Consider the following 20,085-nt stretch of genomic DNA (forward strand, 5'->3'; position numbering starts at 1 on the left):
GGAAAAGGTTTCTTCCTATCTATCCTATCAATGCCCTCATAATTTTGTATACCCTCAGCTTTCTCTGCTCTAAGGAAAACAACCCTAGCCTATCCAATCTCTCTTCATAGCTGAAATGCTCCAGCCCAGGCAACATCCTGGTGAATCTCCTCAGCACCCTCCAGTGCAATCACATCCTTCCTATAGTGTGGTGACCAGAACTGTACACAGTACTCCATCAGTGGCCTAACTAGTGTTTTATATAGCTCCATCATAACCTCCCTGCCTCGGCTAATAAAGGCAAGTATCCCATATGCCTTCCTAACTACCTTATCTACCTGTGCTGCTGCCTTCAATGATCTATGGACAAGTACACCAAGGTCCCTCTGTACTTCCTAGGATCCTACCATCCATTGTATATTCCCTTGCCTTGTTAGTCCTCCCAAAATGCATCACCTCACACTTCTCAGGATTAAATTCCATTTGCCACTGCTCTACCCATCTTCCCAGCCCATCTATATCATCCTGTAATCTAAGGCTTTCCTCCTCACTATTTACAACACCGCCAATTTTCGTGTCATCTGTGAACTTATTGATTACACCTCCTATATTCACGTCTAAATCATTAATGTACACTACAAACAACAAGGGTCCCAGCACCGATCCTTGCGATACACCACTGGACACAGGCTTGCACTCACAAAAACAACCCTTGACCATTACCCTCTGCCTCCTGTCACGAAACCAATTTTGGATCCAATTTGCCAAATTGCCCTGGATCGCATGGGCTCTTACCACCTTAACCAATCTCCCATGCGGGATCTTATCAAAAGCCTTACTGAACTCCATGTAGACTACATCAACTGCCTTACCCTTATCTACACATCTAGTCACCTCCTCGAAAAATTCAATCAAGTTTGTTAGACACGATCTCTCCCTGACAAATCTATGCTATCCCTGATTAATCCCTGCCTCTCCATGTGGAGATTAATCCTGTCCCTCAGATTTTTCCAATAGTTTCCCTACCACTGATGTTAGACTCACTGGCCGGTAATTACCTGGTTTATCCCTGCTACCCTTCTTGAATAATGGTACCACATTTGCTGTCCTCCAGTCCTCTGGTACCTCTCCTGTGGCCAGAGAGGATTTGAAAATTTGTATCAGAGCCCCTGCTATCTCCTCTCTTGCCTCACATAACAGCCTGGGATACATCTCATCTGGGCCTGGGGATTTATCCACTTTTAAGCCCGCTAAAACAGTTAATAGTTCCTCCCTTTCAACACTAAGTTGTTCAAGTATATCACAATCCCCCTCCCTGATCTCCACACCTACATCGTCCTTCTCCATTGTGAACACAGATGAAAAGTAACCATTTAAAACCTCACCTATGTCCTCCGGCTCCACACACAGGTCCCTAATGGGCCCTACTCTTTCCCTGGTTATCTTCGCACCCTTAATATACTTATAAAATGCCTTGGGATTTTCCTTTATCTTGCCCGCCAGTGTTTTTTCATGTCCCCCTTCGCTTTTTAAAATACCCCCCTACACTTTCTATACTCCTCTAGGGCCTCCGCTGTTTTCAGCACTCTGAATCTGCCATAAGCCTCCTTTTTTTTCTTTATTCAATCCTCTATATCCCTTGACATCACCTTTACGGGAACATGTTGGCCCTGAACTCTCACTATTTCCTATTTGAATGACTCCCACTGGTCTGATGTCGACTTCCCTACAAGTAGCTGTTCCCAGTCCAATCTGGCCAGATCCTGTTTTATCTGCTCAGGGAGCTCAGGGAACAGCATCTACATGAGTGGTTCACTCCGTAGTGCACACGGAGCAGCCCCCACGTTTGTGGTCAGCACCCCTCTTTTTACATGTGTTGTGCTGTTGAAATGCCATTCATAATATCTGCCTCCTTGCTCCTCTAGGCGAAGAGGGCCCACAATTCGAGGGAGGCTACCTGCACCGGTGGAGGTCCAGCTGACCTCCAAAGGCTCACAGATGCTAAGGAGGAGGCCCTGAGTTAGCAGCAAGCCAGTTGCCCTGCTCATTTGGTCAATTGGACATTGGGGTCCATGGTGAACCAACTTCCAAATGATATGAACGATGATCAATGTTGAATTTCGGTTCTATGATGCAGTGCTGTTCTAATTGTGAAATGCTTTAGATCAAGAACAGGACAATGTCCTCTTCCCTTCTGTCTTCTAGGTGCAAGCTATGAACCAAACCCGGCTGTGTGGGTGGCCTCCCACACCTCGGAGGAAGAGCCATCCTCCGAGGAAACAGCGCTCCATGACACTAACGCACCTTCCACCAGCGCAGATACAATCACCTCGGTGGGTATCTGTTCGGCTTTAGAGTGTGAATCACAATCTGGTGAGATCATTGCACACGCGCCCGAGCAGCTGACTGAGGCTGAGACAGCTGAGGCCCCTGACAGTCGGAGGGCTGTGAGTGGCCAGGCCCATGCTGAGCCCCAGGCTACTGATAACCCTCAGCTGTTGGCAGCACGGCACATGCTGGAGCTAATGAATAAGTAAAGGCAATAGCAGGCAGAGATGCCAGAGGCCATGAGCAGCCTTAAATGGACGAAGGGGGAGTCCATCCAGGCCATGATAGTTGCTATGTCCCAGGCATATGAGCGCCTGGTGTCATCCATTGAGGCGGTGGCGGCCCTCATGGTGAGTCAGAATCAATTATTACTCTCTGACCTGCAATCCCTTGCCGCTGCCGTGACATCCATTCAGCAATGGCTAGGCGAGAGAGGGACCAGGGGCATGGAGACTGTCCCTGTCCCTGGTCCTTCCCAGGAGAGCAGAGGGGTTCATTTGAACCCTGATATGGAGGAGGTGAGCCAGCTCACCATACCTCGGGTCCCCCTCAAGGTGATCCCAATGTGGACACCGGCCCTTCTGCCGGTGAGTCAAGCTCCAGCAGCCGCGACAGCTGAGGACAATTCTGTGATGACGCAGGATTCCCCCAGCCAGCGGGGCCCTCCAGGCCTCGTGCGCGCAGAGGACGACCGCTGAAGTTATCCAAAGCCAAGGAGCAATCTGATCAGCAGCCTTCCTCCAGTCAGGCTGCTGGAGCTGAGGTTGCACTGATAAGGGGCACTTGCAAGCGTTTAAAGAAAACACACTGACGCAAATGGGAATGCACGGGTGTCACTGCAATGTAAATACGTTTTTCTCTAAATGTTCTTCACCAACATGTGTCCTTTTTTCTGTGTGAATGACGTGTGCCAGCATTTTCCGCTAATGTCTCATCCCTTTTCATCATTGGCCTTTCAGGAATGCCAATATATGCAATACCATCATTGCCCTGCCACCATTACTCATGAGCGTCTCCAAGAATGCAGTGACATGGACAATGGCTCAGTCTGCTGCTGCCTCTAATGGTTTAGATAAAGATGTTGCAGATGTGGACTGCTGCACAGCAGGTGAGCGAGGGTGTGGGTGCTGTGTGGTTTGCAGGGCTGTCAGTTCCTATGGAGTGGAGAGCCTTTGTCTCATAAGCCACTGCCATGCATCCCTAGCTCCCTGCTAGCCCTGCGTGCAGAGCCTAGGTCCTCAGAATCCTCATAGTCCAAAGAGGAATCCTGCTGACGTCTCTCCTCATCATGCCAGGCCTGCCCCTATTGGGTGTGTAGTTGTGCAGAGCACAGCGAGCAGCAAAGAAAGCAGCAGTGTTTTGCGGCTCATCGTACAGGGCACCGCCCGATCTATCCAGGCAGTGGGAGCGCATTTTCAGCATGCTGATCTCCTGCTCAGTGGCGGCTCTTGTACCTCCATGGCTGACGTTGTATCTCTCCTCTGCAGCAGTGTTGGGGTCTCTCACTGGTGTCAGGAGCCATATCTGCAAGGGGTATCCCTTGTCTCCAAGAAGCCACCCCTCCATCAGAGCTAGTTTAGTGAACAGCAGTGGGAGCTGGGACAGGAACAGGATCCAGGCATCATGGCAGCTGCCTGAGAAGCCGGCATGGAGTTGCCTGAAGCGTCTCTGGTAATCACATACCAGCTGTACCAAGATTGAGAGGAATCACTTAATGGTAAAGTCTGCAGCTGGTAGCCTGGCGGGAGGCCTGATGGTCATATGGGTGCAGTCTATGACCCCTTGTACCTTTGGTTATCCAGCAATGGTGCCAAAAATGTTCGCCCTCTGGGCCTGGCTGTTCGGGTCCATCCTGAAGCGGACACACTCACTGGTAAAATGTAGTGAGGCCTTCTCAATGTCGGGAGTCAAGGTGGGCCTCTCCCGGCAGCATTTCATGGACCCCCCCCCCCTCCCCCCCCAAGGTCGAGGGGCTGGTAAAATTCAGCCTGTTATGTTTGGAACACAGCAGGGTGCAGAAGTTGTGCACACTGCGCGGGGTTGGGGGGAGGGGTGGGGTGTGGCAAGAGAGCTATTGGAAGGGCTAACATACTGTAGAAGCCTAGAATAAAGCTCAGCTGCCTGAAAAGTGCCACAGAGAAGCCATTGTTGGAGCTGTAAGACTTGCATTTGGCAGTGGTGAGTGCTTGGATTCTGAAGAGGGATGTGAGGCTGATGGCATCTCTTGGGCAGCAGGGGTTGGCAGGGGAAGGCCTCGTAAGTGAACTTGCGCCAGCTGAGGGAGGTCACTTGCAAAAAGGCTACTCTGACATTGGACAGAGCAGCCAGGATGAGATTTAGTGGATGCAACCTCCTGGACAGAAGGAAGCCAGAGGAGCATGGCGGGAGGCTGCAAGGGGAAGAAGGTGCTATCCTAGACATCAGGTCTATTGCCCAAGACTCAGCTACATGCAAATGACAGAGCGCTAGTGAAGTAAGAGGCTGTGTCTACCCAGGCAGATGGTCTTGGACAGTTGTGCTCTGATGCACAATAACCTGAGGCCTCGTGGTCCCCATGACAATCCCTTACCTGCAACAGTCAAGGTCATCATTGCCCTCAGTTTCTATGCAATCGGGTCGTTCCAGAGATCAGCTGGTGACCTACGTGGCATTTCGCAGTCGGCAGCTCATCATGCCATCAGGCAGGTCATGGATGTTATATTCAGGAGGACGGGGTCTACATCCATTTTGAGACAGATGGACCTGCACAGGCACAGAGTGCATTGGGCTTTGCTGCCATTAATGGATTCCCTCAGGTCTAGGGGATCCTCGATTCCACCAAAAGTAGCTATCAAGGCACTGACAGACCAGCCAGTCAGACTCCTCAACCTAAAGGGCTACCACTCATTGAATGTCCAAACAGTCTGTGAATCCTGCAGGTTGGCGCCCGGTTCCAAGGCAGCTGCCATGACTCCTTTTCAGGTTCACATCCAGACTCCCTGGGTAGCTGCTAGGGGATGAGTTATCACCTAAAGAGATGGCTCCAGATACCTGTCTGCTACCCAGGCACAGATGGAGAGGTGCTATAACCAAAGCCATCTGCTAACACAGACCTGCATCGAACAGACTATTGGCATCTTGAAGATGCGATTCCGTTGCCGTGACCGTTCAGGTAGTGCCCTCCAATATGAGCTAGCCAGTGTCCCATATTGTGGTCGTCTGCTGCACCCTGCCCAACATGATGCTGGAAAGAGGCTTGGAGGTGGATGAAAAGGAGTACCTGGAATGCCACTCCACCTCGGAGGAGGACTGGGAGGAGGAAGAAGACATTGAACAGGTGGAGGTAGGGTTTGCTTAAGAGGTGGCCGGCGACGAGGCAGCAGAGGATGCCCAGCGATCCCATCCCAGACCTCTGGGTGAACTGCAGGCTGGCATGGCTACAAGGGCCACACTGATTCAGCAGTAAGCTTCTTCTGAGCCCTTACGACTGAAGAAATGTGAACTCACCTTCCAGCGTGGACAGCTATCATTCTTGGAAGACCTACATCTATGAAGTCCCATTGCCAGCCATGAGCATGGAGAATGAGGTTTCGGCCACCAACACTCTCCAACATCACAAAGCCCTACGCACCCCCCTTCCCTCCACAAGACTCTATCCCGCTTTTGACATGAAACATCAATAACACACATATCAGATTGATAACATAAACATGTGATATTGCAATAAAACAAAAGAGCATACAGATGTGGAGAACAGCACTCAGGTGACCCATTAAGTGAAATCAGGCTGCTGTGCCTGCGTCATTGCAAGGGCTGACTCTGTCACAGGGCCTTGGCACACATATAATTTGAGGGGCTGAAGAGTGACGCCTGTACCTTCTGAGGGGTGACCCCTTCATCTGCCGCTTCAAGCGTCTCAGCCCTTTCCTGCCCCCTATGGATGCTGGATGAGACCACCAATTGGGATGCAACTGGCATCCACTCCGAGCATCTCAGCGTCATCAGCGACACTAAATGTTCACTCTTTCTGTGCATATCAGCGTGCTGAACCTGCATCTATTCAGAGAGTGGTGCTGCATATGGCTCTCCAAGAGGTTGCCCAACCTCTCAATGGAGAAGCTCATGCGATCGAAGTCATGACAGAGCACATGCGCTGCATGGACTCCTTCATTGCTTGCCCATGGCTCCTCAAGGCCTCAGGGAACTCCGACAAACAAGAACTTATCTATCTCTGGTTCTTAAGGAAAACCCTCCTTGTCTGTGACACCCAACCAACAGAGCATCACTATGTCTGTCCTCCATCCTCCGAGGCGATCTGCCCTTGGCTAACTCTGTCTCACCCTCCTCCTCCTGCTCACATGTCACGTGAGGTTCACCCAGTGCTTCCCTTTCTATGTTAATCTGGGGCCCAACCAAGGTGAGTGTGTCTGTGTTGGTGCTAAGGTATGATGTGATGGTGCTGGTTCCGGTGAGTCTCCCCCTGCCGAGGAGGGTGGTGCCGATTGTGCTTGTGCACTCTCCTCTCCCTCTGCAAATGGCCCTGTGGGAAACACAAGAAAGTGGAAATGAGAACACGGTCAACTCAACCATTTCCCCAGCACCACCATCCCCTTAGATGATAGTGGCAGAACAGCCACATGAAGCATTGGGCAGGAGCCTCCATGCCCTTCACCTCAATATACAGCAATCAAATGACCATGCTGTTCAAAGCCTCTAATCTCACTATCCCCCGACTGACTAGTGATCTCCATCGGCGTCAGAGTATGGAGTTGGGCCACACCACTACCCATTCTGGCCATTTTCCAAGCGTTGTGGACTCTCTTCTGCAGGATGAGAGAATAATTCATAACTAGGCTGCCCTCCTTCCTCTTTTCTGAACTGCTGTGCCCCTCAGTGATGTCCCCTTCTGAATAGTGTCCCATGTCAGGGTGGCTGCCATCTCAGTGATACGACCAGACACTTGATCTGACAATGTTTTCGGAAAAGTATGGACATTGTGAGGTCAGCTCGTATGCATGCTGTTGTTTAGAGTGGGTGATCTACAGTGCTACTGGACACATCTTACCAGACCATATCAGGTTATTGAATCTCTTCCTGCACTGGACCCATGTCCTTCTGGTGAGTCCCTGGCTGTTGACCTCCATGGCCACCTTTAACTACGCCCTCTTGGTCTCTCTCAGAGGAAATCTCCTTCAGGAAGTCAGGATAAGGACTTCTCTCTTGTCTGCCACTGCATCTGTTAATGCCTCAAGGGAGACATATACCTATGCTTGCACTGGCCCTCTGAGCTCCCTGCTTCTCCAGACCTCCTGGCAATAACAAGCCCAGTCATGGCTACTGTTTTCCTTTTAAAATCGCCTTCGGTTTCCAGGTTCCACCTCTGGGCCATTCCCAACGCCTTTAATTGGGCACCAAGCACCCTCTCCACCCCAGGCCAATTAGGCCCTTTTCATTTGAAAATAGCATTGTGTCTATGATTAATTCCAGGGATGAAGGGCTTATCTTATGAAGAAAGGTTGACCAGGTTGAGTCTATACCCATTGGAGTTTAAAAGAATGAGAGGTGATTGTATTGAAACATAAGATCCTGAGGGCACTTGATAGGATACCAGGAAGATGGTTCCTCTTGTGTGGGAGACTAGAACTAGACAAAGTCTAAGAATAAGAGGTCTCCCTTTTAAGTTGGAGATGAGGGGAATTTTTTTTTTCTCAATGGCTGCTCAACTGTGGAATTCTCTTGCCAGAAAGCAGTAGAGGCTGGGTCATTGAATTTATTCAAGGCTGAGTAAGATAGATTTTTGATAGACAACGGCGTCAAGGATTTTTTTTTTGGTGGTGGGGCGGGGGGTGGACACACACAGGAAAGTAGAGTTGAGATCATAACCAGATCAGCCATGATCTTATCGAGTGGCAGAGCAGGCTCAAAGGGCCTCCTCCTGCTTCTAAGCCTTATGTTCCTATGGGTCAGTTGCACCCAGAAATGCTCCGGGCATCAGGTTCCCATTCATGGGATGTGGGCATTGCTGGTTAGGCCAGCATTTATTGCCTGTCCCTAATTGTCCTTGAACTGAGTGGCTTGCAATGCCATCTCAGAGGGCATTTAAGAGTCAACCACATTGTTGTGGATCTGGAGTCACATGTATGCCAGACCAGGTAAGAACAGCAGATTTCCTTCCCTAAAGGACGTTAGTGAACCAGATAATTTTTTTTACAACAATTGACAATGTTGTCACCATTAGACAAGCTTTTTAATTCCAGATTTATTAATTGAATTCAAATTTCACCATCTGCCATGGTGGGATTGGAACCCATGTCGCCAGAGCATTAGCCTGGGCCTCTGGGCTACTAGTCCAGTGCCATTACCACTATGCCACCGCCTCCCCTCTATTGATCCCCATGCACCATTTTCTCAAGGGTAATTAGGGATGGGCAACAAATGCTGGCCTTGCCAGCGATGCTCATATCTCAGGAATGAGAATAAAAAGTATCTGAGTTTGTGAAGACCATAGGACTCTGCAACTTACACCTTGATGGCTTGTAGCCACCTTAGCTTCTGTGAATGCTGATATTCAGATAATTATTTTTCAGGTATCGTCCTTTTTATTTATGTATATTCTGGAGTGCTTTCAGTGCTTCAGTTAGTCATTGGTGGTTAATAATAAACTGTACTAGAAAAACAAACTTTCCTGTGGCATGATTTATAATCACCAATTTATTTTAATTTCAGCACAACTTGTTGCTGTTAACCAATCAGGATTGACTACAATCAATATGTTGGATATATTGAGTTTAGTATGAGTTTAAGACAGAATATAACATACTAATCATACAGCAAAAACACACAACTGTGACAAGCAACAAACATCAGCCCAGTTGGGGCTGGAGGGCTGGCATGCACAAACAGTTCTTGCTCTCTTCTTCTCGGTGCCTCATATCTTCACAACTTCTCAAACTACCCAAGAGAAATAGAGCATAGATCTACCCTCAGGAGTTTCTCTCTACCATCTACTGCAATGGCTTCCTTCAATATCTTACCCCTTATACCCATTTTCAGGGGTGGACCTGGGTGTTATAGAACTTAATTGTCCTGTAAAAATTCTTAATATAGTGTCCAATGGAGTATTGAATTATTTTTAAACCATGAAGTAAAAGCCCACTCTTACCTTATTTCCCACATTTTAGAGGTCTCTATCGCCAATTGCATGCAGTTTCTGCCCTTGATCAATTATAGCTTTACAGCATCTTCACCTATCTCATACTGTGCTGTTTCCAATAATCAGTTCCACAACTCACTTGAATATTAGCCTTGCCCTCCAAGCCCACTTTCACGGGCCTCATTTGTTTGTAATCAGTTGTTATACTCAAAGCTGCTCATAAGGTTTGCTAATAAACTGTTCTAATTCCTTATCAGACTATTGAACCAGGGAGCATGATACACAAAAGCAACTTCTATTTCCACACACGAGTTAACTTACACAGTTCAGCAAGCATTTTAATTAAGCAAGGTTAACCAAAAATCCTAACAGCTTTGAAGTATGGTTATTTGTTTTAAATATATATCATGTTGCTCTCCAACTACTGCAGAGGCCTCATCTGTCCATGGCCTATTTTTCAAGCTAGCTGTCATCACCAAAGAATAGTTATTCCACTAGCTCTATTTCTAGAGAATCGAAACTTTGAGCAGTTTCCTGTAAAACTAAACTTACAGCACTCCATTCTTTTACCTATTTCAAGCTGATAGAATATGTATATTCTAAGTATATTTCCAATTTCTAACATCTATTAAGTAAATTGTCTTCCAAAAATCATTCTATATATATATATAAATCGCAAACTAAACAAATTGCAGATGTTACAATACAAGCATGTAAATATACTGTTTCCCTCCAAGAGCTGCATCATTCAAAAACATTGCCTTATGCCCATTCAACATGAACATTGAAGGCAAAAAGTGTAAACGCATCAAAAAAGCCAAGCCATTATAGCTGGTACACATTTCAGTACTTGGGTGCACATCCTAGGACCTTAATGAATACTTCTTGAATTGCAATTGTGGTCATGGAGGCAAATGCAGGTGCCCATTTGCAAAGCGCAGACTCAAACAGAAAACTACAATAAATGACAAGTTAATATGTTTTTTTTGGGTTGAGGGATAAATGTGAAAAAGTGCAGTAATATTCCATTCTTCCCTATCCCAGCTGAAATCTCAAAGCATTACAGAAAATTTTAATCTGTCATCAACATCAAGATGACAATAGCTTCCATTGATTCATTTTATGAAGTATTGTCTATATTAGGGAAGTAATTCAAACTACTCCTTACCATTCCATCAGGTGTCTGCCCATTGTTATGTGCCCATGAATTCTTGCAGGTAGGATCCAGGTATGCCTAATATACAGGTGGCTATATTATAAACAGATGCAAACAATGGAAATACATCCCTCAAGATATTTTGCATCATTTGTACCATAGTAATACTAGATGCCAGGAATGCCTGACATGTATGAAATTGTCTATCAGTATGATCTAATTGGAGGCAGACCCCTCAAATTTAATCTTGGTGATGCATACTTGTTCCTAGTTCAGTAAGTGGTTCAAAATTTTGATCTGTATTTAAGGGACTGATTTGCAGCCAAAAATAGCATCTGAACAAAAGTTTTAGAGGCAAAAATAGTAAAGCTTAACCCCTGTTATTTGGGGATAGCTTTTTGGATTGATATAGAACCTAAAGTGCACCAACAGCAGCTACTGTGTTCCTGTGATCCCCAGCAACCAAGACACAAAACAATCAAGGGGAAATGAACTCCACAATGGACCATTCTGCAGGCAGGAGGAGATGCAACACAATACAGCAACATGTTTTATTATCTTTACACCTCGCTATGCAATCATCAATATTGATAGCAAATCATCAACTTGCAACCATAATGTCAATATGCAGTCCCTGTATATCATCAACAATCTATTTCAGGCCATAAGTAAGCTACATTCCCCCAGCTTTTTTTTCCCCCTCAAATGTAAAATGCACACTAAAAAGTTTCTTCATACTCAACTGTATGAAAATTGTAAGTGTAAAGGAATTTGACTTTCCAGTTTAATTGTAAAATATAATTTACTTAATGGTTCCAATAGGAAGACTTCTGTTTTAAAAAAAAATCATGAATAATGCCTCCACAACAAGCAACATTCAACCAATCTGTAATATGTTGCAGTGCTTCAAAAATTGATTTGACAAAGCCATAAGGTTAAATGTTGATAATCTAATGAGTTCAGGTCCACAGAGGAAGTTGTTTTATTAATAATTTATCACTATATTGGCATTACACAGCAGATAACTACTTTACAGTATGCTCATTTTTTAATAGAAACATTACTGTGAAATCATATTGGACTAACACAAATAACTGACTAGGTCAAATAATGGATCTTTCAGGATATTCATTATGTACATACTTTTGTGCCAAATATCATAAGCTTCTTTATTTAAATCAACATTTATTTTCTATTTTGCTAAATACATTACACCATAAAGAAATGCAGTGTGTGGACATATGAAAAACATCATTATCCATCAAGCTATATTCTTACTTCAATATATTCAGAAACACACTTTTTTGCACTCTAGGAACAATCAACCATTGCATTTTAGCACAGACTACAACAGTAGTACGACAATTCAGCTTCTGGTGGTGACAGTTGGTGGCTGTTCTGACTGAAGCTGTTTCCCAAGGTACTCCCTGAAAATAACAGCATCAGGGTTACCATGTTTGTTTTAAAAGATCAAAAAATGAAAAGTTGTTTTTATTGCACACCAAAATGTATTACATATTTCATCCTGAAAGTGTGAGTACAGAGCAGTACCAGGTCCATAAAATTGAAACTTAAAATAAATCAGTATGCATTAAATACTTCACTCTTTAAAAAAAGGAAAAACTGAATTCTTACCAATATGGCAGAGTCAGAGCGAATGAGAAAAAATCTTGCATTGTACCACCACTTCGTAGCCAGAACACAGAACTGCAACATCACTTCATCATTGACAGTCATATTCCATTTATAAATCCTATTAATCCAGTGTTACCATCATAAGAAAATGGCTGCATTACACTTTTCAATGAAATGTGGCAGGTCTATGAAAATTTAATCATATATATTTTTCTCACCAGTTCAGTTCCCCAAGCCTGCAACCAAGGGAGAGATATCTAGTTTTAGACATCCACCAATACTGCTTAATGGCTGTGATAAGGTACATGAAGGGGTTTAGGGACAACGCCCTTTTCTTAAAAAAAGAACTCAACAACTCAGCAGCACAGAAGAACTGAATTTGGACTTTTCAGTAGCATAGTAAACAATGATTCTTTTTTTACAACAAAATACTATAAAAGATAAATATTTTTTAACTAGGGATTGTCTATTTGCATTAGTTTTCAAAAATTGTATATAATTTATTAAAAATAGACTCAAGGATCTCTGCAAGAGTAAATATCAAGAGTGTGTCAATCTGGACTAAAGTACTAGTCCCATTCAAATTTCTTAAATTGTATTTTTACACCGAGGCTAAAATTTTATGTGTTTACTTAAAATGACATAGCCTAATTATTTTTAATTATGCAACATAAGTTATTCTTCATCCAAAAAATGTCTGCTCCCACAAATATGAAAAATGTTAGAGGGTCACTATCAACACGGAGTTCAGTATCTGTCTTAGAAAAGAGTTAGTGTATATGGGTGAAGATTATCCAAAGGGATCAATAATGCTCAACGCATTCCTACCGCAAGACGAATGAAACAGTACAGCTCGGAACCTGCATTATAATTTGGAAGAAGCAAATCAGTACTGCCCTATGGCAACATCCGCTAAGAGAAGCTTGAAATGTCAATTTGTGAAATCTGGAGTAAATTAATAGTAAGTTGTCTTGACAGGAAATCAAATTTAAGGAGATTATTAATAAAATGCAACATACCGTTGTCGAATGGCCTTTTTTTTTTGAAAGGGGCAGGGAAAGTAAAGATGACTTGTTAAAATCAATAGTATGGGATTAGACTCTCTGAAAACTTCATTAAAGACAGAGGCGTTCTAACAGATATGGTGCAAGCCATTTAAGTGGCTCAAGTGGGATTTTTAGAAATAAAATTTCACTGGGTTTGATAATATCTGTTAGTTCAATTCAGGTTGAAATGAATCTCTAAACTATGCATGTTTGCTTGAAGTTAGTCTTTGACTTCAGGTTTTTTTGCAATTATGTTTTACTTTCCTCCTTTTGTAAGTTTTCATCACCAAAAAGATAGGTTGCCATCTTTCTCCCATGTGCACACCAATGTTGTTCATTAACTACCTAACCAGGTACTTGAGTGCAATATAGGTCGATTCACCCAATTATTTTCATCCTTTTGACATTGACAGTAGAAACTGAAAAACAAAACTGTGGCAAACATGGGGACAGAAACCATATTTAATCATGTGGATGCAGAACACTGGAGCTTAAACATACTGGGAAACATCCATAGCCAAGATGGAATAGGAGAAACCAAAACTCTTAACATCATGTGGAAAAGAGGGAGCTCCCATTGTTAATGATTCAAAATTCGTTGACAGGATAGTACGCAAAAACCCATATGAGGGTGACCTAGGAACTGAGTAAGTCCTGGGCATTGGACTGCATCTTTATACTTAGGTGTGCGTAGTGGTGAAGTGATCTGCATAAATTATCTGAGGGATGGAAATTTTCTCAACAGATCTCAGAGTTATATTCACTGAAAAGGAATTGGGAAGTCATGAATGAGAAAATGTTTTTAGTTACTCCTCATAATATCTTCTGCTTAGTGGCAAATTTTTATCTGATTACGTGCCTTCACAAGCTTCCCTTTGTGAAAGATGCTATACAAACGCAAGATGTTGTTCCACATTTTTGCGCTAGATCAAAATGCTACTTCGGCTTTCTAGGAAATAACATTACTGTAGATATATTCCTGCATGGCATACTAAGAGAAGAAGGATTGAGAAGGAAGGCAAATGAATGGGTGAATGCAATGCCACATCGGGAACAGAAAGTGAGAGAAAGAAAGATTGGATCAAGAAAGAGAGAAAAGGAAAAGTTTTAAATTCGATGTTATATAAATTTCTGAAAACAAACATTAATGAATAGTTTTAAGTTCTGTTTTTATTCGTTCATGGGATGTGGACATCACTGGCTATGCCAGCATTGATGGCCCATCCCAAATTGCCCTCGAGAAGGTGGTGGTGAACTGCATTTTTGCACTGCTGTAGTCCTTGTGGTGTAGGTACACCAACAATGCTGTTAGGAAGGGAGTTCCAGGATTTTGACCCAGCGACTGTGAAGGAACAGCGATATAGTTCCAAGTCAGGATGGTGTGCAGCTGGGAGGGGAACTTGCAGATGGTGGTGTTCCCATGCATCTGCTGCCCTTGCCCTTCTAAGTGGTAGAGGTCATGGGTTTGAAAGGTGCTGTCGAAGGAGCCTTGGTGAGTTGCTGCAGTGCATCTTGTAGATGGTACACACTGCTGCCACTGTGCGTCGGTGGTGAAGGGAATGGATGTTGAAGGTGGTGGATAGGGTGCCAATCAAGCAGGCTGCTTTGTCCTGGATGGTGTTGTGCTTCTTGAGTGTTGTTGGAGCTGCACCCATCCAGGCAAGTGGAGAGTATTCCATCACACTCCTGACTTGGACCTTGTAGATGATGGACAGACTTTTAGGAGTCGGGAGGTGAGTTACTCACCACAGAATTCCCAGCCTCTGACATGCACTTGTAGCCACAGTATGTGTGTGGCTGGTCCAGTTCAGTTTCTGATCAATGGTAACCCCCAGGATGTTGATAGTGGAGGATTCAGCGATGGTAATGCCATTAAACATCAACGGGAGATGGTTAGATTCTCTTGTTTGAGATAGTCATTGCCTGGCACTTGTGTGGCGCAAATGTTACTTTCCACTTATTAGCCCAAGCCTGGATGTTGTCCAGGTCTTGCAGCATCTGGACACGGACTGCTTCTGTATCTGAGGAGTTGCGAATGCTGCTGAACATTGTGCAATCATCAGCGAACATCCCCACTTCTGACCTTATGATGGAGGGAAGGCCATTGATGAAGCAGCTGAAAATGGTTGGGCCTAGGACACTACCCTGAGGAACTCCTGCAATGATGTCCTGGGAACGAGATAATTGACCTCAAACAACCACAACCAGCTTCCTTTGTGCTAGGTATGGCTTCAACCAGTGGAGAGTTTCCCCCGATTCCCACTGACTCCAGTTTTGCTAGGGCTCCTTGATGCGCAAATGCTGCCTTCATGTCAAAGGCAATCACTCCTCACCTCATCTAGACTATAAATATGTAAACTTTTATTAGCTTTACAGATTCTTAAAGCTGTCTACAAGTTTCAAAATTGCAAACATGACTGTCCTCAATTAACATAAGCGACATGATAATTAGAACTAGAATTCTACAACTAGAATTACTGAAAGATTTAAAATTCTTACCATAAAACCTATATCCAATATCATGCAATCCAAAATGACTCTTGGATAAGGCAACTCGATAATAAACTCTAGTTCCAGTAATATATTTTTGAAAAAGAAAACTGTGACAAACCCTTTTTCATCGCTATATCAAATGAATAAAAATCTACAATACCTGTAGAGTTAATTCTTCCTAAAAATGTTATATTTAATGAAAAGTCCAAAAGTCATGGTTGACTTATTTTGTGGTGGTATTTTTAAGAGCTTCCTAAATTATAATTGCACATGAAAGGAGAGAATTCCTGTGACACTTCAGAAATGAAAACAAGTTCAGCCTGATCACTCAAGAAATATTGGACATTTAGTCTTTGAAATGCATAATTGAACATTTTCATCTTTTTCTGTTAAAATGTACAACTTGATTCACTGCCATCCGTGTGCAACCATTTGAGGCAGACATAAGATTCAAAATACAGAAAGCAATATTTTAAGATTTAATTTTAAACATTATGGTTTGAACATTATGAATTTGCTGGGGCACCCTCCATTAATTAAGCTTATTCATGCAAGTTAATGTTTTAACATTCTTTGCCCACAAAGTTGTTGGAAATGCGAGCTGATAATGGTGTAGCAAGGGCAATGGAACATCTGGAACTTTAGTGAATTGGAGAAACAGTGTAACAAATAGTATTTAAGGATTGAGAAATAAGGAGAGGAAGGATTGAGAAGGAAGGCGAATGAATGGGTAAATTCAATGTCAAGTCAGAACAGAAAGCAAGTGAAAGAAAGAATAGATCAAGAAAGAGAGAGAAAGAGAAAAAAGAAAAACTAAGTTGAGTATTGCTGAAATTAGAGACATTATGTCAAAGCTTTTCGTCTTGCACTCATCAGGACAATCTGAAAGAATACCAATGTAAGGGTCAACAACAAATTTGTACCGTACGAGAAGAGAGTACTGATTGGTTGGCAAGTGAACTCTGATTGCTGGAAGTGTTGCCATGGAGAATGCACCAGTTAACGGTGACTGACAGTTAACTGCCAAACTTTGTCTGAAATTCAAACCAGGCAGCTTGACTCTGATTGGTCAAGGCATTGCCCTGAGGAATGAACCAGTGAATGGCTGCCACTTATTTTGTTGAGCTAAAATACGCGCAATGTTTGCGCATATTCTTTCAGTCTTCAAAGAACAGGGCCCTGTGTATTAATATATGTAGTTTCCAGTAGGCGCAAATGCGCCACAATGCGAGCCCGAATGACAGTCTTAAACTGGTTGTCAGCGTAATTCTTAGCACACAGGATTATTTAGCAAATGCTGTCCAATCGCGGAATCACATCTAATGTTGGACACTGTTTTGAGTTTTGCAAGCATGGGCTGGTTGGGTATGGCCTGTATCTTGCCCGTTGCAAACAGCAGAACTCTATTCTCTATACAGTATAAATTTGTTGTTTTCCCTTACATTGGTATTCTTGTGGATTGTCCTGATCAGTGCAAGACAAAAAGCTTCGACATAATGTCTCTAACTTCAGCAATACTCAAGTTCCATACTACCAACGAAAAGTAAGTTCTTAAATTGACATTTTGTAAGTTTCTTAAAACAATTATCATTAACGAATGAGGCTCCACAATTAAAACTGTTTACTTCCTGGGTATGAAAGGTTGATTGGCAGTCATTAACAATTGTAACTTGGTTGAAAGGGTACTTACAGTGTTAATTACTAAAATTAGCTTTCTGTGGTGGTTTCAATGGGCAATTAATATGTGAAAATGCAGTAACTTCATGAAGGTTAAAAGAGAGATGTTGTTTGTGAAGCAAAATGAAGCATGGCACAACTCAGGCAGCAACTTGTGGCAATACACAATTCACAAGATATCTTCCTTGTTAGAATTTGCTGGTCGATTCGCTCAATATTGACTTTGTTCAAACTCTGTTTTCCAGAAAAAATCTGGCCCTCAATATTTTTAAACATTTAACTTAAAAAAACATTGTAAAACTCAGACATATTAGTGACTGATAAGCATAATATATAGATGGAAGCAGTTACAACATACTTAAGAGAAAATCTTCACAGAAACTACATTTGATAATTCAGCAGTCTGGACTGAGGTGATTTTCCAAAGGTCAAACACGAACTATGTCTAGACACATTCTCCATCTAGGCCCACATTAACTGGCATGACCTCCAATTAGAAAATATCAATTTCTGAATATATGGACATAGATTCCTATGAATATGCTTAAATGGAGTTGTTTCCAGCAGATGTACTGTGGTGCCAATTCAGGGATAGAAGGGCTAATTTTATGAATTCCCACTTGTGGCAGAGAGCTTTGCATGTATCTCAGGAAATCAAGTTTACATGATTTTTCACCAAATTAGTGGACAGAAAATAGTGTGTTGGGAGATGGAATCATTGCACCAGGCTTATAAAATTACCTTGAGCGCTGTTATTGTTTTGCATCATTGTTGACTTATAAACCCTCACTGAAAAATAGAACACTGCCTGCTTCACTATTTGTTAAATCTGAATCCAAGCCAAAATGATGACTGGAAATTGCCTTTCTTGGTAAATTAGCTTTAATAGTCACAAACTCATTCCCAGTAAGTGTGTCAATAGAGATAAGCAAAACCAGATGACTTAAAGTACTAATTCTGAACTCAATTTCAAATTTTCAAATACATATTTCGCACCAAGCCCTTTAAGATCATGTTGCCTTAAATTACATAGTTGTTACAGCCAGGTGGTAAGGGGTGTGGGTCGCTCCCAATGTTTAACTCCCAACTGACTGCAAGTGTTTTTAACCCCTTTATGTTTTGTCAAATAAACAGACAGCAACAGGTTTTCTTGTAGGTTTAAAACAGAAGATTAAGCCGGAATTTTACGTTGGGCGGGAGGTCCCGCCCAGCGCCTGAAAAGTTGGTGGTGAGCCTGCCTCCGCCGGGCCTGGGGAGCTAGGCCAGGATTTTTCGGTCCCAGGTCATTAATTGGTATTAGGCCACCTCTTTGAGGCAGGAAGTCCCAGCTAATGGAGCTGCTGGCTCATTAGTCCCAGCAGAACCACTGGGGGCGGTGGCCACTGCTGGGACGACACCCAGCCACCACAGCAACAGGAAGGACGGCCCCGGAACTCACCAAGGACAACTGGCTGGGCCCTGGTGAAGGAAGTGGGGTTGGTCGGAGGGTGGGGGGGGGGGTGAGTGTTGTGCATTGGGGGCAGTTGGGGCTTCGGGGGCAGCCCTCCATGGGGGCCAGTGTGCCTGATCAGGAGGGCTCTCCCCCGCCTCGCAAAGCGGTCACCTGGTTTTACCGAGGGTAAAATACCCGCAGCGGTGGGAGAAGGCCCTTAAGTGGCAGTTAATAGGCCATCTAATGGCCTTGATTGACCTGGAGTGGGCAAGCCGTTTCTCGCTGCCGCCACCCCGCATAAAATTGCAACGGGGTTGGGAGGTGGTCTGGAATGGCCCCCCGCCTCCCACTCAATTTTATGTCCCTCCTCCACCAACCCCACCCCCCACCACCCAGCCTGCTTGTTGGGGGGGCCCATAATATTCCGGGGCTGAATATTTATTGAGCAATATTCATTCCCGAAATTGTCGCAACCACACCCACACATGCATTCGCACTCTCACATGTACTTGCATGCACACATACGAAAAAATAGAGGGAAAAGGGGCAAGTGGTTTGAAGTGAGGTAGGTTTTCAGGGTTTATGGTAAACTTGTTGAATCTTCTTGGAGTTCAATTTCTCTTCTAAGGTTGCAGGTCTAGGTTGTTTGTCTATTTCTCCAGTAGCTGAGACTTCAATCTGGAGATGGGGGCAACACCTTCAGTTCTCTGCTGTACCAATTGAGGTGTAGAATTCACAGCAGGACACCTGCTTTGGCCTTTGCTGGATTTCTCCCAGTTCTCAGCTGGACAGGCTTTTGTGATTTTTTTTTCTGATTTCCCTCTCTCCCTCGCCAGAGCACTATATTTTAAGGTCAAATATTCCTCACATGTTGCCTCTGCTTGGAGAGGTAGATTCCCTCCATGTGCTGACCAACAATGGCCCAGGATCTGGCTACTTCACACCTTCTTTGTTTCAGAAGAACCTGTTCAATTCAAAAATGTCTCTTGATGGCTTCAGGATGGATGCAATTGACACCACTTAGCTTGGAATGTATCTTTTTGTTCCTACCAGACAGCAAGATATTTTGAATATACAGTCTGACCTTCAACAGCTATTTTGCAGCATATTGTCCACTTTTTAAAAGGAAAAGTCAATTTTTATAACACTGTAGTTCAGTTCTGTATTTCAATCGCTGCACGTCACGTGAGTGTGACACCTTCCTCAA

The 20,085-nt window shown here is 43.8% G+C and overlaps 1 protein-coding gene across 3 annotated transcripts in view; it reads right to left on the reverse strand.

Moving 5' to 3' along the window:
• Positions 1-11,561: 11,561 nt before the first annotated feature.
• Positions 11,562-20,085, reverse strand: part of atp6v1h (ATPase H+ transporting V1 subunit H) — a 184,951-nt gene continuing 176,427 nt past the window's right edge. For all 3 annotated transcript variants that reach the window (XM_068031839.1, XM_068031837.1, XM_068031838.1), the window contains exon 14: positions 11,562-12,022. In XM_068031839.1, coding sequence (XP_067887940.1) covers positions 11,962-12,022 — 61 coding nt within the window. In that variant the 3' untranslated portion in view covers positions 11,562-11,961. The remainder of the gene's footprint in view (positions 12,023-20,085) is intronic.

This window comes from Heterodontus francisci, chromosome 5 (genome assembly GCF_036365525.1).
Source record: "Heterodontus francisci isolate sHetFra1 chromosome 5, sHetFra1.hap1, whole genome shotgun sequence".
Classification (NCBI taxonomy): domain Eukaryota; kingdom Metazoa; phylum Chordata; class Chondrichthyes; order Heterodontiformes; family Heterodontidae; genus Heterodontus; species Heterodontus francisci.